Source organism: Ahaetulla prasina, chromosome 6 (assembly GCF_028640845.1).
Source record: "Ahaetulla prasina isolate Xishuangbanna chromosome 6, ASM2864084v1, whole genome shotgun sequence".
Classification (NCBI taxonomy): domain Eukaryota; kingdom Metazoa; phylum Chordata; class Lepidosauria; order Squamata; family Colubridae; genus Ahaetulla; species Ahaetulla prasina.
Window position 1 is genome coordinate 73,262,101 of NC_080544.1, and position 16,137 is coordinate 73,278,237.

The 16,137-nt window shown below is 38.7% G+C and overlaps 1 protein-coding gene across 4 annotated transcripts in view; it reads right to left on the reverse strand.

Moving 5' to 3' along the window:
• Nucleotides 1-16,137, reverse strand: part of SPSB4 (splA/ryanodine receptor domain and SOCS box containing 4) — a 201,734-nt gene that overhangs the window by 39,385 nt on the left and 146,212 nt on the right. For all 4 annotated transcript variants that reach the window (XM_058188814.1, XM_058188815.1, XM_058188812.1 and 1 more), the window contains one exon: nucleotides 7,617-8,473. In XM_058188814.1, the coding sequence (XP_058044797.1) occupies nucleotides 7,617-8,310 (694 nt within the window). In that variant the 5' untranslated portion in view covers nucleotides 8,311-8,473. The remainder of the gene's footprint in view (nucleotides 1-7,616; nucleotides 8,474-16,137) is intronic.

The window sequence follows — 16,137 nt, forward strand, 5'->3', positions numbered from 1 at the left end:
TTTTTCACCACTTGCCTGACTAATTTGGCATGTTGTTCCATATTCTTGCTGAATATAAGAATGTCGATCAGGTAAACAAGGACCCCCTTATACATGTGATCATGCAGAACTTCATTGATCAGTTGCATGAAGACTGCAGGGGCCCCTTGAAGTCCAAAATGCATGACTCGGAATTGGAAATTGCCCAGGGAGCATTTAAAAGCAGTCTTCCATTTGTCTTCCTCCTTTATGCAAACCCGGTAGTAGGCTTCCCTTACATCTGACTTGGTGAAAATCTTGCCTTTTGACAAGTGGTTCAGCAAGTCTTTCATTAGTGATAGGGGGTAGGTGTTTTGTATGCAAACTGCATTGATATCATGAAAATCAATACATAATCTCAGCCCTTCCATCTTTCTTCTCTTTAAACAATACAGGGGCGGCCACAGACTTGATGAACCCTCTGGCTAGGTTGGTGTCAATGTAGTTCCTCAGCTCAGTCATCATGCAGATATCATGGAGTTCATCTTGCGTTTTGGCTCCTGATACTAATTCGATGGCACAATCCGTGGCTCGATGAGGGGGAGCGGAGATGTTACATTCCTCCTCACTAAAAGCTTTGGCTAAGTCTGTATATACCTTAGGAATCTGGGGTTTGGCTGGAGGCCTGTCTGAAACAGTGGCTGCGGTTTCTGGCATCTGGCTCTTATGGGTTGGCCGTTCCTTGGGAGGAGGGACAGGGGGCCATTCCTTGGGAGGAGGGGCAGGGGGCCATTATGATTTTCCCATATCCATCTTCCCATTTAATGGTGGGGGCCCATTTGTCCGGCCAAGCCAGGACAGATTCTGATATCTTTGGGGTTACTATAAATTGTAGAAGTTCATGATATCTTCCAATTTCTAATCTAACCAGTTCTGTAATTTGGGTGGCTGGGACTCCTCCAATTAATGTCCCATCCACCTGGTGAAACTTAATTGGGCACTTTAAGGCTCTTGTTTTGATCCCCAATTGTTCATCAATTTGAAGTCCAATTAAACATCTGGTACAGCTATTACTGCTGGTAGTTCTCCTTGCTCCCCTGTTTCTGGTACTAACAGTTTCTCTTTAATTGAAAAGGGGGGGATGGGTGAACTCATCATCGGGTTGTCTTCTCTGCTGGCCTTGTCCAGAGGGGCTTCTTTGCCCAGAGGTTCCTCACTTTCTTCAGTGGGGAGGAGAACCTCTATGGCTTATCTGGCAATTGACTGGTGTCTGGGGTCTTCCATGGAGCCCTTCTACCTCAGGCGGCTGTGGCCGGACATTGTTGTGGAACTAGGACAGGGGCCAGGCACTGAGAAGCTAGATGTCCCGTTTGTCCACACTGATAGCATTTAATCTTCCCTACCAATTGAGGGGGGGGGAGAGACATCAGCAGGCTTTGAAAGGGGATGTCTAGCTAAAAGTCTCCGAGGAGGTTTCTCTGCTGGGGTTTTGCAGTAGGGGTGAATTTCTCTTTCCAGAGTAATGGATGTAGTATACCAGTGGTGCAGTTGCTCAGGCACCCCATGGACCCCACAGGCTGTTCTGACTTCCTGATCAATGGATTCTTTAAAATAGTGTAGGAGTATGAGGTCCGGCCAATGCCTCCAGGTTCCCTGTGACCAGTCTAAAGTCCAATACAAAGTCTTTTATAGGTCGATTACCTTGCTTCGTCACCTTTATTATGGCTTCATTTTCATTGATTCGGTCTGGGTCTTCAAATCTGGCCCGGAGCAGCGCAATATACCCATCGCTATCACTTAGTTCAGCAACTCCGTCATTGGGCAGCTCAGTTATCCATTCAGAAGCCTCCCCTTTATTCATCCCATCAGAAATCACCGATACAAAGTCCTGATCTGATTCGTATTGGTCTCCATACTGATCTATATGAGCCCAGACCCTGCTGAGAAAGTAAGCCAGTTAGGCAGGCGTACCATCAAATATTGCTCTGAAGCAGGTGGATTGGGCCTGGCAACAGGTGGCTGACCTGGAACCTGTGGTGAAGCTGCTGCTAGTTGCTGGATGGCAGCCTGCTGAGGGAGAGGGGGCAGTGGCTGAGCTGCTTGTTGGGCTGCAGAGAGGGCGGAACTCCAGCTGGCTGCTGGATTAGTCCCCCCTGCGGTGCTGGGATCGTTGGGCCATATTGGGGCCATGGGAATCCCTGGAAAATTGGAGCAGATGATGCTGGCACTGGACCCTGCCCGGGATAGAATTCCCAGCCTGGGGACATAGCAGCAGGAGATAGCACAAAGGCAGGCTGGCAAGAGGAGCCAGCAGGGGGGTTTTGCATTCCCCATGCCGGCTGCGTCTGATATCTCCCAGCTGCTGAATGGCCATGCTGTGCTAAGTTGCTCCTCATTTTGTCCCTAGCTGGGTAGAGGTGCCTGCGCCCCTCTAATTCCTCCTCCAGGTCTTGAATTGGGAAGGTGAATGTAGGTTGTGCTAAGCTCCACTCACTTGGAGGTTGAGAGGAGGGTCCCACTTCCATCCATTCAAAATGCTCAGGGAGCCCAGTTAATGTTTGGCTTCACGATGGGGACAACAGGTTTCAGTTCAGGGAATCTGTGGATCCCAAAGTTGTTCCCCTTCTCCACTCTGGCTCATGGGGTGACTTCATTGGACTGGGAACAGCATGATATCCAGGCGGTCTCTCCTCTGGTCCCCTTTCTGGAGTTGGATCAGACTGGCAACATTTACAAGAATCTGACTCCTTGGGCCGAAGGCCTAGCTTTTGGGTTTCCTCTGTAGCCTCAATGGCTCACACCATTTCTTCAGAAGGAGAAAACAGAGTGTCAATAAATTCTTCAGTATCCATCCTCATGGCCCCCTCTGCGATCTCTTCTTTCTCCTCCATTTTCACTGAATCTTCACACCACCCGAGGTTTAGGTAGATGCTGGGGCTTAGCACCCCTGACAACCCCCTTTTGGGATGCTGTTATGCTTTAGGGAGATTCAGGTTAATGTCAGCGTTCCCAAAAAACCCCCAACTCCAAATAAAAACTCTGAAGCAAGCATTTTTTAGTTCTGTTTACTAGAATAGGTAAACTGGCATACCTGGGAAAACCCGAATCTCAGAGGTTTTCCCTCAGTAAATCAAAAAACCCCAAAACCATCCCGTCACTCCTCAGTCGATCACATGCGCCAATCACCATCCATCCCATCTCGAGACAGCCCTCTGACTACTCCTCCAGATGCAAGATCAGCCCAACTTGACAGACAGGAAGAATGCTATTATGCCTAAAAACAATCCCTCTACTAAATGCCCCCTCCTACTTTCCCACACATGAGAAGGTGGCAGCATGGAAGCTTCTGACCTAATATGGCTTCCAAAGCTGACAGGTAGTCTTCAATTTACAGCAGTTCATTTAGTGACTGTTCAAAATTACACCAGCACTGAAAAAAGCACCTTATGACCATTTTTCACAGTTTCAACCTTTGCAGCTTCCCATGATTATGTGATCAAAATTCAGGGCTTGGCAACTGGTTCAGACGTATGACGTGTCCCAGGGCCATGTCATCACCTTTTGCAAACTTTTGACAAGCAAAGTCAATGGGGAAGCCAGATTCACTGAACAACAGGGTTATTAACTTATCAATTTAACAACTGTGGCAAGAAAGTTCGTAAAATAGGGCAAAACTCACTTAACAAATGTCACACTTAACCACAGAAATTTTGGGTTCATTTATGGTTTAAGTCAAGGACTATTTGTAATCCACATATCCAACACATAACACAGATGCTATCTTCTTCAAAACGTAGCTATTAGGGCTGTGTAGTGTTTTATATTTGAAGACAAAAAGGTATTTAGGGGTATGCAAAATATCTCATAAAGGCCCGTCTTTAACTTGATAAAATAAGTCATTCAAATGGCATCACATAACTGTCCACTGCAGCTGGCAAGCAAATCTAAAAAATAAATATTTCTTTCAAGAATTGCAGGCAGATATTATGTGTCCCATATATTCCAAAACAGGTTTTTATCTATACAGGTAGTCCTCTGTTTACAACTACAATTGAGCCTAAGGAAGACTGGAATTTTAAAATGTAATTTTTTTCTTGTTTTAAGGATTTCCTTTCCTAAATAAACCAGAAAACAAGAGACAAAAACCTGGTTGTTACATCACATAAGAGTGAAAGTTTTGCATGAATGAACTGGGAACATGCTTTGCTTGTAAAACTATGGCATTCTTTTATCTCTGACTGCAACATTGTTTGGGGTCCCAAAGGTTCTTTCTCAAGAGGCAACTGGACTTTCTTGTTTTTCTTTGAAGACATTCGCTTTTCATTCAAGAAGCTTCTTCAGCTCTGAAGAAGCTTCTTGGATGAGAAGCGAAATGTCTTCAAAGAAAAATCAGAGCTGAAGAAACTTCTTGGATGAGAAGTGAAACATTTTCAAAGAAAAACAAGGAGGTCCAGTTGTCTCTTGCAAAAGCATCTTTGGGACAACTATGACTTGGATGACTGAGAATCTTCATAGACTGCTTGGGGTCATTTCCATTTTTTATTTAGTCAACTTGTCAGTTCCCAGTGAAATGACAAGCATTTTTAAAGTCAAAACATTTACTTATTTGCAGCCCACCTTTATTATTTTTACAAATAACTCAAGGTGACAAATATATCTAACATGTCTTCCTCCTTCTATTTCCCCCACAACAACCCTGTGAAGTGGGTGGGACTGAGAGAGAGGGTCTGGCCTAAAGTTACCCAGCTGGCTTTCATGACTAAGGTGGGTCTTGAAATCAGAGCTCCTGCTTTCTATTCTGTTGCCTTAACCATTAGACCAAGATGGCTCTCAAACATATATTCTCCCATTACAATTCAATTATTTATAAAATTTTTGCTCTTTCCTTATTTTTCTACAAATTACCCTTTTTTATGTAAAAATACAATAATTCTGTACTGCCTAAAATTAAACTCATGAAACTCCTAATGGTAAAAGATAAGATGGAAATGCTAAAAATGGTAAAGTTTTAGCTTTTCAGCTTGTGAAAATATCTTTTCATTTTATGATCTTAGACAACTTAATGACACTGCTGTTTCAGATTAAACCATGTATTTTAATTTTTAATGCTTTAATGTTTGTACTATTGTTAAGTGTTCTTATTTTTCTAAATTTTGTTCACTGCCAAGAGTCATTTGGTGAGATGGATTGGCCATATAAAACAAATAAATACATAAATAAATAAAGTTGAGGTTATTTACTAAACTAATTGCCCCAAATTCTTCCAGAAAAAATCCACAGATAAAACTCGGTATGACATTTAAAATAAAAGAACAAAGCATATCCTGCAGAAATTATGATGTCTTCCCTAGTTAAAATAAATGTTTCTTTATTAAAAAATTAAATTGTATTTCTTTCTATAATAATAGTTTTCAGCTTAATCTCTGTTCAAACATGGTACCATTTAGTGACATTCAGCCCCAACAAGAAACTCTAAGGTATATTTGGAAAGCCCTGGTTTCCCTTCTTGCACATCTGCTTGTGCCACTCAATGTGGAAGATTCAAAATCTAGAAGATGAAAGGTAATCCTTAATTTACAACTATAATTGAGCCCAGAATTATGTTCATAAATCATGCTGGTCATTAAGCAGATCATCATGTGACTGCACCCAATTTTGTGAGCTTTTTTTACAATGGTCATTAAGAAATGTGGCGGTTGTGAAGCAAACTCATTTTTTGCCATGTCTAGGGTTTTTTTCAGAAACCGCAAGTACATGCCAGTTTCTGGCAAAAAAACCCATATTAAATCACGGTCACGTAATTGCATAGATTGTGCAAATGGCCATTAAGGAGAGCTGGTTGCTCGGTGCCCAGAATGCAGTCATATGACTTGGGGAGTGGAATTAATCTTTAGAACTTTAATCTGGATTGTAAATATTTTGGGAGGGGATCTTGTTCTAAGTCGGTAATGACTTATTATTATATAGGCACACACACAGAAGGCATGGCAGCAGTGACCAGCATGAATTGCCTATTAGTTTTATCCAGTGTTTCTCAACCTCAACAACATTAAGATATCTGGACTTCGAATTCCAGAATTCCCCAGGCAACATGTGTATTGTATAAACTCTGAGAAACACTGATTTTAATTAATTTGAAATCTTTCATCATTTAAGCAAATAGCTGAATGGTGGTCAAAATGGATTTGTAACTCTCAACTGTACAAAGAAATTATTTCAAAGATATATAATGTTTAGCATTGGAAAGCTCAATAGCACACTGTTCCTACTTTATACAAATGGCGAAAAAACTTTCTCTAAAGTCAAAACAAAATAAAGTAAATGTTGTTATTCTCATATGAGCCAAAATGACAAATGAGACCCTTAAATCTATGGTACTTGTGGGACCTTACTATTGTTGTCTTTCTTCCAGGGCTTCTTTCCTCTTTGTCCCACAGCAACATATCTGTATTTGCTCATCCTTTCTATCTTACTTTTCTTCCTTCAGTTGCAATAGATCTGCCACTTGCATGATTATACACGCTTTTTTCATCGCAGCTGATCTGAGCTAGTGATGGACCCTACTTATGCCAAATGGCTCATGCCAGTTTCTGTGCAGGTCTTTCACAATCAATGGCCTCCTGGTCACCCTGCTGAATACTCATGCTGCTCACAGATCACTCACAATGACTGCATTGTGTTTGTGTAGAACTTTTTTATTTAAGGATTTTAAAAAAAAGAGCACTACCAATCACTATATTGTAGCAAACCTTGAAGGTTATGTGGGTTTTGTAGGCACCTTTAGGGGTACTGCAGACTGATAATACTTCACTCTGCTGTGAGTGATTAAAAAGAAACATTAACATGCAGTGATACAACTGAGAGGCTCCTCAATTGAGATTACGAGAAAGAAGTGTGCCTAATGGAGAGAACAGCATGAGTCACATCATGCAAATGGAACACCTCTCTGCTTTTCCAGCTCAGCAAGCAGCTCTGAAGACAGATGCTATGAGAAAGCCCCATTGAGTCTCCCAATTGAGCAGACCCGATGAGATTCAGTACAAGCATGCAAGGAGAAGGTGAAAGCAAGTATACATATATTGCAGGCACTTAACTTTTACAAAGCCCACTCCCACAAAAACCTGCCTACCATTTTTATGACTGTAAAGAAAAAAAGAAAGTAAGGAAAAACCACAGATGGAAGACAATATTTATGCATATATTTAGAAGTGGTTCTCGAAAGCTTCCTGTATTACTCAGTCTAGTTAAGTTTGAATCCCAACGGCAGATGTAATTTTGCAAAGCCATTTACTCTGGAATACTAATGGGATTTGTGTTAGTTTTTCACAATCAACATTTAATACTGCAGAATTCTTTAAAGGAACAAAATTTTTAAAAACCTGCATTCATTCTATTTTGGGCCCTCAGATCACCCACATACACAAATAAAAAGAAAAAAGCATTCCTTTTAGAACTAGGTTCTATTTTCCTGCCGCTCAAAGTTGCAGCTATCAACACAATGATGAGCCCTAGAGATACTTTGACAGATGGATATAGAACAGCAGGTGTACTTTTGCCTTGTCAGTCCATTTAACATGGAGACAATGTCAGCTTGGCAATGTAACACGTATCTTTACATATTCTGAAAAGAAGAAGAAAAATGTTAATGAAATACTTACGATCAAGCCCGTTGACATATCTCATTGTAATTTCACAGTGCCCCCATACCGCACTGACTATAGGATAAAGTTTTTTCCCTTTTAAGCCCCTGAAGGCCACTCCAAGATACTGTCCATCCACGATGAAGCTAATGGTTCCTTCATCCATATCCAAAACCACCAATAAGGAGTCTGGAAGTACAAAAGACTCATCTGGTTCCAAAAACACAGGATAGGTCACTCCAGGCTGGTTTTTGCAGTTGTGGTAAAGTTTGTTCCGTCCAAGATCCCAGCCCCATGATTCATTATTGCTACCAACCAATGATGTATATCCTACAGAATGCAAAGGGGCTTCTGCTGTTGAGACCCCAACTACTGCATGTGTTCCTCGTTGCCTAGTGGGCCAGTGAATCTGCCAGACATGGAGTCCCCTTGTGTAGCCAACTTTTCCCCTGATGCAATCTGTGCTTTGAGCAACTGGGTGTCTATGAAAGGTTAATCTGTCATCTTCCTTCACAAATATATTTAAGGATCGATCTTCGTTGTTCCAAGCATGTTTGTATTGGACCTCCAAGTGGGCTGGGGGCATATCCAGCAACATATCCAATCGTGCAGGCTTGCAGAAATCTGGTCCCCTCAGTTCTCGTTTAACTGGTCTATATGGGGGATCCCGAACATCCACAGACTTTATGCTCCCTGAGATTTTTTGGCCCATCGCTCAGCTGCAGATTGCTTGGTTGCAGGGAGTGAAGGGTAAATGTGGGCCCAGTGTCAAGTCATGAAAGCACTTTCAAGCTGAGCCAATGACTCACTATGCAGCAACTTGATTTACTTCTTTCTGGACTCTTTCAGAGCCAATGTTTTCTGAAAACACACTTCTGAAATAAAGCAGAAAGTCACTGGTTAAAAAGTAGCCAAATTATAAACCACATAATTATTCTTTCAAAAGAAAAACAGAGAGGAAAAAAGTAGAAGGAGGATTTGTGCCAAGTTGCTTTAAAATTAAGATCTAAATATTCTCAGCTTCGTGGCCTTTGTACTTCAGTCCTTGTTAACCAGACTGTCAGCTGGATATATTGAGTCTACAGTTTAAGAGCACAGACAGTCATTTCCTTTTTTCCACAACAGACAGAGACATTCCACACCTTTTGCCCTTCCACTCAAAGTCTAGTCAAGAGGGATGTGACACTGTACAAACAGTTTGCCCCTATTATCAGGTATGAGACTGTGTCCATTTTCACTTCTAATTCTTTATTTTATCTTAAAGACATTCTTTATGCAAACTCTTGCTTTCACTTCTTTCTCTTATTAAATCTACCTTTTGTCCCAAGGAGATGCAGACATAGCAAAAAAATAAGATGAAACCACCATGGCTCCTATAAAAACACGTAAGGCTTAACAATTAATATAGCTTTCAAAAGAAAGGGGGGGCAGAACTCTATGTAGGTGTTTTTTGATTAGCAAGTCCTATGAATTGTTTGGTTTTAAAATTAGAAGCAAAATTACTTAGAAGAAAAGGAAGGAAGAAAGGAAGAGAGGGAGGGAGGGAAAGCACCATGGACGAGTACAGTTGAAAACCATTTACACACAGTTGCCAAGAAAACATGTAGTGATCAGTAGCTGAAATCAGCTCCAGGGAGTCTTTATCTTTCTATAAAACTGGAAGCTTACAAAATGGAATAAATATTTTATTCCATAAAAGAAGATGGATTTTATTCCATAGAAGATTGTACAGTACATTGCAGCAAATACCATCTGGCTAAGAACCTCTGAACAATATTATGGAACCCATATGTTTAAAGTTGTCGTAGTGTATTAGGCTAATCTCAAATGAAGCATGGTTTAATCTTACAACCAATATCTTAAGATAATTTGCCTTGCTAAAGAAAGTTGGCAAATGAAAAGAGATAATTGTTAATTATCCTGTCTTTAGTCACCACTGATGATTCAAATTTGTATGTCTTAAATAGGCTATTTTTAGAATTGATTCCAAAAACTAACTGCCATAGCATTTGTGGCTATTTTTTTTATTAAATTGGAGTCCAAATCTTTATATTCTCGGCCAACTTATTGGGTAGGTACGGTCAAGGATGATAGTAATTGGGATTCAAAATATCTAGATGATGTTATACAAAGTGAGGTAATTTAAGATTATTTTCCAACCTGAGAAAATGTGATCAGTGATTGTGAAGTGAGCAGCATTACTGTTATTTTTTCCCTTCCACTCAATTTTCAGAGATTGCCTAGACAAGTTCCTGCAGTTTTCTTGACAAATTTTTTCAAAAGTGGTTTGCCACTGCCTCCTTCCTAGACCTATCTGCAATGTCTGCAGCTGAGCTTATGAAGAATTCCCCTACATTACATGGCAAACTGCTATTTTTAAGATTTCACATCTGTCCTGTGGAAAAGGTCAATTAGGTTAATTAAGTCATGTCCAATCTGAAGGCCCATCTCTTTGCTAAAATGTTCTCTAATATTTTTTGCTTCTCTCTTAAAAAATTGGTGTAAGAAAAAATAAGTTCTTCAAAACACTATAGAGGCAAAAATATTTTTCTGGTTTCACATGTATGCCCTACATAATGGGAAAAATGCTCAGGATAACAGCTCTGTTTGCACATAGTAGAGATTAATCAAAATTAATCTCTACTATGCAATCTCTACTAGGACTACTGCAAAAATGATTGTAAAATTAAATCATGTCACTTAGTGCCTCAAATTACAATAATGACTTACAAACAAAATTCCAAGTTCCATTTTGGCTGTAAATCTAGGATTATTCCTACTGTACTTAATACACACAGTATACACTTCCCACTATTCTGTAATCTAACTCCCTTTTCTTTCAGAAAAGAGAAAACTTCTGGAATTTAAGAACTTAGCTTTGAGTGTGCTGTTGAAAGGGTCTGGACGAGGTAAACTATTTAACTAGAACTTGCAATAGTTTAATTGGGGGGAGTAATTTGCTGCACTGTGATTAAGTCAAGTCTTATTTAATCTCATGTTCTTTTTCTAATCAGTCAAGTGACCTCTTTATTAATAAATATGGATATGAAGGTATTTTATATGTAAATCTTATTGATCTGTTGTCATTTTGGGCACTTGATGGGCATGGATAGTTTTCATCTTGTGATCTGCTCAGAGCACTGCATTTATTTACAAATTTAACAACTAGTTTCCCAGACTTAAACAACTTTTGCAGTTTATTTCCTTTACCAGGAATGATTGCATTTTAATATTTAAAGCTTGGGGGATGCAAGTGGTTATGCCAGTAGAAGCTACCCTGGAAGACAAAATGGTAGCAATAGAAATTACCAACCTGCTATCGCAAAGCAGGAAGCATTGCCTGAACCCAGAAAACTCCTGGAATTGCAGTTTTAAGACTTCCTATTTTTACTCCATCAGATTTAGACTTTCATTAAAACACAGCTTTGCACTAGCACACAAACTGATTATTGTTTCAGGCTCAGAAGCATCTAAAAAAGGAGTGTCAAATTGGTGGCCCATGGCCCAGATGTATCATGTACAGGCCACGCCCACTCCACCTCCAGGAAGAATAAAACTGTTGTGATATGTCACATGGCAGCAATCTGACGCTGTGGTTTAGACACCTGTGGTCTAAAACAATTGATTTCAGAATATATTATTAATACATGTATCATGCAGTCAGTTATGGCATGATATCAGATCAAAGAGAAAAGAGAAGAAATAAGTGGACAGTCAGGATTGACTTAACTATAATGTATAGGGCTATTTTATTTGATCATACTTATTTTGAAAATAAACATGCTTTCATTTAGCAGAACATCTGCTGAATGTTAAAAAAGTTAAACAAGTTAAAAAAGATAAAATACCTAAGTTTTTTACAAGCTCATTTTTAAAAAATATGGAAAAGTTAGATTAATCCATATAGAACAACAAAAACATCCACCAAAAGTTGAGTAGAAAGCTATGCTGAGATTAAACAAATAAACAAAGACAAAACCTTCAGGGTTTTAAATGTTCTATCTGAATATCAGTTTTCATTGAAGAAACTGGCACACACATATAAGCAAGACACAAAATGAATTAATAGTTCTACCAATTCTATTCTGAAACCAGTTTTGTATAAATCCTTAAAAAACTTACAGGCATTTGTAGTACACCAATGAAATACACTATTAAAATATTTTAGGAGCTGCCATTAGGATTGAAGACATCTGGAATTTTAGATGCAGATTGTGAAGTAGGGAAAATAATCTTCCTGCTTCAAAGAAGTAAACCTAAGATTTATCAGCATATTTTTAAAATAATCCAGTTAATTAACTGCAAGAATAGAAAATGCTGGAAGGTATATATAATAATTTTAATTAGGCTAGGACAATAGTATATGCACCTTAGCTAAGAGTGATCTTGACATAGCTATTGTTCTTGGCTGATAAAACGTCATCAGGTCACTATGCTTCAACTATATATGATTAAAAAGGAAAGGTTATTGGGTCAGAGATGCAGAGAATATAGGATATTTTTCACTCCCATCAAAGCTTTTAGCTGCTCAATCTAGAGCCTGTTGCCAGTGTTCCTACTTATCAGCACGAGACAAGTAAAAACAGCATAAAAATAAACATAAAACATAAAACTGTTTATATTTACACTTTCACTGTCTAATCTTTTACAATATTGTACAATAGTTCCTACATATCACAAGAAAGTTGGACCCAATACTAAATGTGTGAATGTACGTACAGTCACAATATTCACTGATATCTGTAAAAACAAGATAAATATCAAAATTATGGATACTTTTCAGCTTAAGATAAGAACTGATCTTTAAATCTTGGCATAATTTATTTTTTTATAAGGCATTTTTTAAAAAAAACTTTTTATGTTGTCATTGTTTTCTTTATGTCTTGCTTAATTTATCAGCTAATTTGAAAACGTAATTTCATTGTTCAGAATCATAATTTTGCATGATCTTTCAGAAATGTATAAAGTACTTAAAGCAACATAAAAGACTACATCATTTACCTTCAATCTGGGAACGCCTAATATTTTAATTATAGGAACACATGAATAAAAATAGGTGTATAAATCCTTGCTGTTTTATTGTATTTCAGAATGGTTCTTTGCTGTCCCTGGAACATTAGTACCTGTATCATGAAGAATGTAAAAGAAAACTGGGAATGCGGAGCAGTTCATTCTAGCTGAGAATTTCATTTGTTTAAATACTTTCAATTCAAGTTTCAAATATCAGATGGGCAAGTATAATTTCCTCAAGATCTTATCTTTAGGGACAATAACAAGAAAAAAAGTATACAAAAAAGAGTGACCAATATATTTGCATTACAGAGACATTCTGTAACATTAAGCAGAACTATAAATTGTATTTTTAAAAGAATACAGGATACTCAGTATCAGTACCAACTCAGTACCAACTCAGTAAGCTCAAACTGCCCAAGGAGCTGCTGATCCAGTTCTACAGAGGAATTATTGAGTCTGTCATTTGCACCTCTATAACTGTCTGGTTCGGTTCTGCAACCCAACAAGAAAAACACAGACTTCAGAGGATAATTAGAACTGCAGAAAAAATAATTGCTACCAACTTGCCTTCCATTGAGGACCTGTATACTGCACGAATCAAGAAGAGGGCCGTGAAAATATTTGCAGATCCCTCGCATCCTGGACATAAACTGTTTCAACTCCTACCCTCAAAACGACGCTATAGAGCACTGCACACCAGAACAACTAGACACAAGAACAGTTTTTTCCCGAAGGCCATCACTCTGCTAAACAAATAATTCCCTCAACACTGTCAGACTATTTACTGAATCTGCACTACTATTAATCGTTTCATAGTTCCCATCACCAATCTCTTTCCACTTATGACTGTATGACTATAACTTGTTGCTGGCAATCCTTATGATTTATATTGATATATTGATCATCAATTGTGTTGTAAATGTTGTACCTTGATGAACGTATCTTTTCTTTTATGTACACTGAGAGCATATGCACCAAGACAAATTCCTTGTGTGTCCAATCACACTTGGCCAATAAAATTCTATTCTATTCTATTCTATTCTATTCTATTCTATACTCCCTTGGGGAAAGACCTTGCAGGCTAAATTTTGAGGAAGTATTCAGCTCACAATGAGGTTTGATTGGTTTGCCAATGACAAAAGGCAAACACCCACTGACAACAAGCATTCTTTACTTTCAAACTTCTACTATTATCTGTTGATTATGCAACAAAAAGCAATGGCTAAAAAGACTTTGGTGGTAAAGGAAACTGGCAGAGTGAGTATCTCTTTATGCTATGTAGTGACACTGTTGGTGAATTTCAATTATAGGAACATGAATAGAACCTGACTGAATTCTATGTATCAGCAGTTGTTTGGGGATTTGCAGCTTAGTACAATCTTTGTTAAAATACTTGAATACTTTCCTAAAGCATTACTGTTTCGAAGAAAACTCTTAACAAACACAACATTAAGAATTATAATTACAGATCATGGTATCTGTCATTCCATTCTGATTGTTCTGTAGAAAAGAACAAACCAATTTATAATCAAGCTAGTTTAAAACTCTAAACGCTATAAGACACAGTTATGATATATATTTACCCAAACTAATATTGCCACTATGTAATAAAATATAGAACAAAAAAGTGAAAGTTCTAATAACAACTTATACAGAGTTCCCCACACATAAAAGGGCATAGTATGAGTTACCCATCCCTGACTTACAAAATGATAAAATAATCCAAAAACACAATAATCTTATGCATATTTACTCTTATAGAATTTACTGTTTCACAATACCAAATTTCAACAAGTAATCCAGTGGGACTGGAATGTTTAACTTTTGAAGCCAAACCAGAAGAGGCATAGAATTCATCTTCAATTGGGAACTGCAATTAAATTGACTATGCAGAAACTCTTAAGAATATTAAGTCTTAACAGTATCTTTTTCTGGCTATAGCTTTCCTCTTACTTGTTACATATAGAATATAAAATCATATCCTGCATAACCTTTTAATAAAGTAGAAATAAAATACCAAGAGTGCTGGTGAATAGGAAATAGGAATTCTGGTTCAGCTAATTTTGGACGTGATTGCAAGCCTCTAATTGTGTAAGGTCTGAGGGGTCAAAGGACAAAACAAGCAAGATTGTAAAACACAGTATCATGATGGGAACTGTGACTTGTTTATGTATTCAAAAGAAGTGGGGTTTCTACTGCCTATAGGGGAGAAATAAAGCAAGACAAACCATTGCTCACTGTGTTGCTAACTTGGCTTACTTTATAGCAGGGGTGAAATCTTAAAAAATTTCCCTACCGGTTCTGTGGGCGTGGTTTAATTGGTGGGTGTGGCTTGGTGGTCAGATGACTGGGTGGGCGTGGCCAATAACAATAAATAATAAAAATAATAAATGAAGTATAAAAAACAATAAGAGATACCAAAACCCAACTTTCACACTTCAAACACACACAACACAACACAACTGACTCACACACAATGTAAAAGCAGCTGCACTTCACACAGCCACAAAAAGCTCAAAAACCAACTTTCACACTTTACACACACACAACACAACACAACTGACACACACACACACAAAATGCCACATACAGCTTTCTGAGATTTTGTGTTTTTGTGTAGAGTGAAACACTACAGAAACACACCAAATCTCAGAAAGCTGCAAACATATTTTATTTTATTATTTTATTTTATTTTTTAAGGTTTGTGGACTTCAATTCCCAGAGTTCCTCAGCCAGCAAAGCCAGCCAGCATTAGTTGCTCAGTGATGAAATAAATTAGCTAAGCAACTGACTCTGTCTCGTGCTGAAAGTGAAACTGGGGCTTTCGGGCTGGGAAAAAAGCCATGCGTTGGATCAGTAATCAGGTAAGTGCCTTAGAATCTCTTAAAAGGAGGTTTTCTACATGTTTTCTACAGAAAACATGTTTTTTAAGGTTCTGCTGATGAGGAACTTAGGTGAGATCGGCAGAGCAGCCTTTAAAAAAAAATTTTTTTAAAGTTTAAAGGCTCTGCCGATCTCAGCTGAGGGGTGGGATCCTCAAAGGCTTTTTTTTAACTTTTAAAGGCATGTTTCGGCTGAAGAAAAACCTGTTTTTAAAAATAAAAAAAACCCCTCTGCTGATGGTGCGGCTCAGGCAGGGGGCTGGGGCCAGGGATTTTTGCTACCAGTCCTCCAAACCAGCAGCCGCCATCGCTATCGGATCGTGCGAGCCGGTCCGAACCGAGAGCATTTCACTCCTGCTTTATAGCCTGTCATGATGTTAAAAGATAAAGGTTCCCCTTGTACATATGTGCTAGTCGTTCCCGACTCTAGAGGGTGGTGCTCATCTCCGTTTCAAAGCCAAAGAGCCAGCCCTGTCCAAAGATGTCTCTGTGGTCATGTGGCCAGCATGACTAAACACCAAAGGCGCATGGAACGCTATTACCTTCCCACTAAAGGTGGTCTCTATTTTCTTACTTGCATTTTTTACGTGCTAGGTTGGCAGACGTTGGGACAAGTAACGGGAGCTCACCCCGTTATGCAGCAC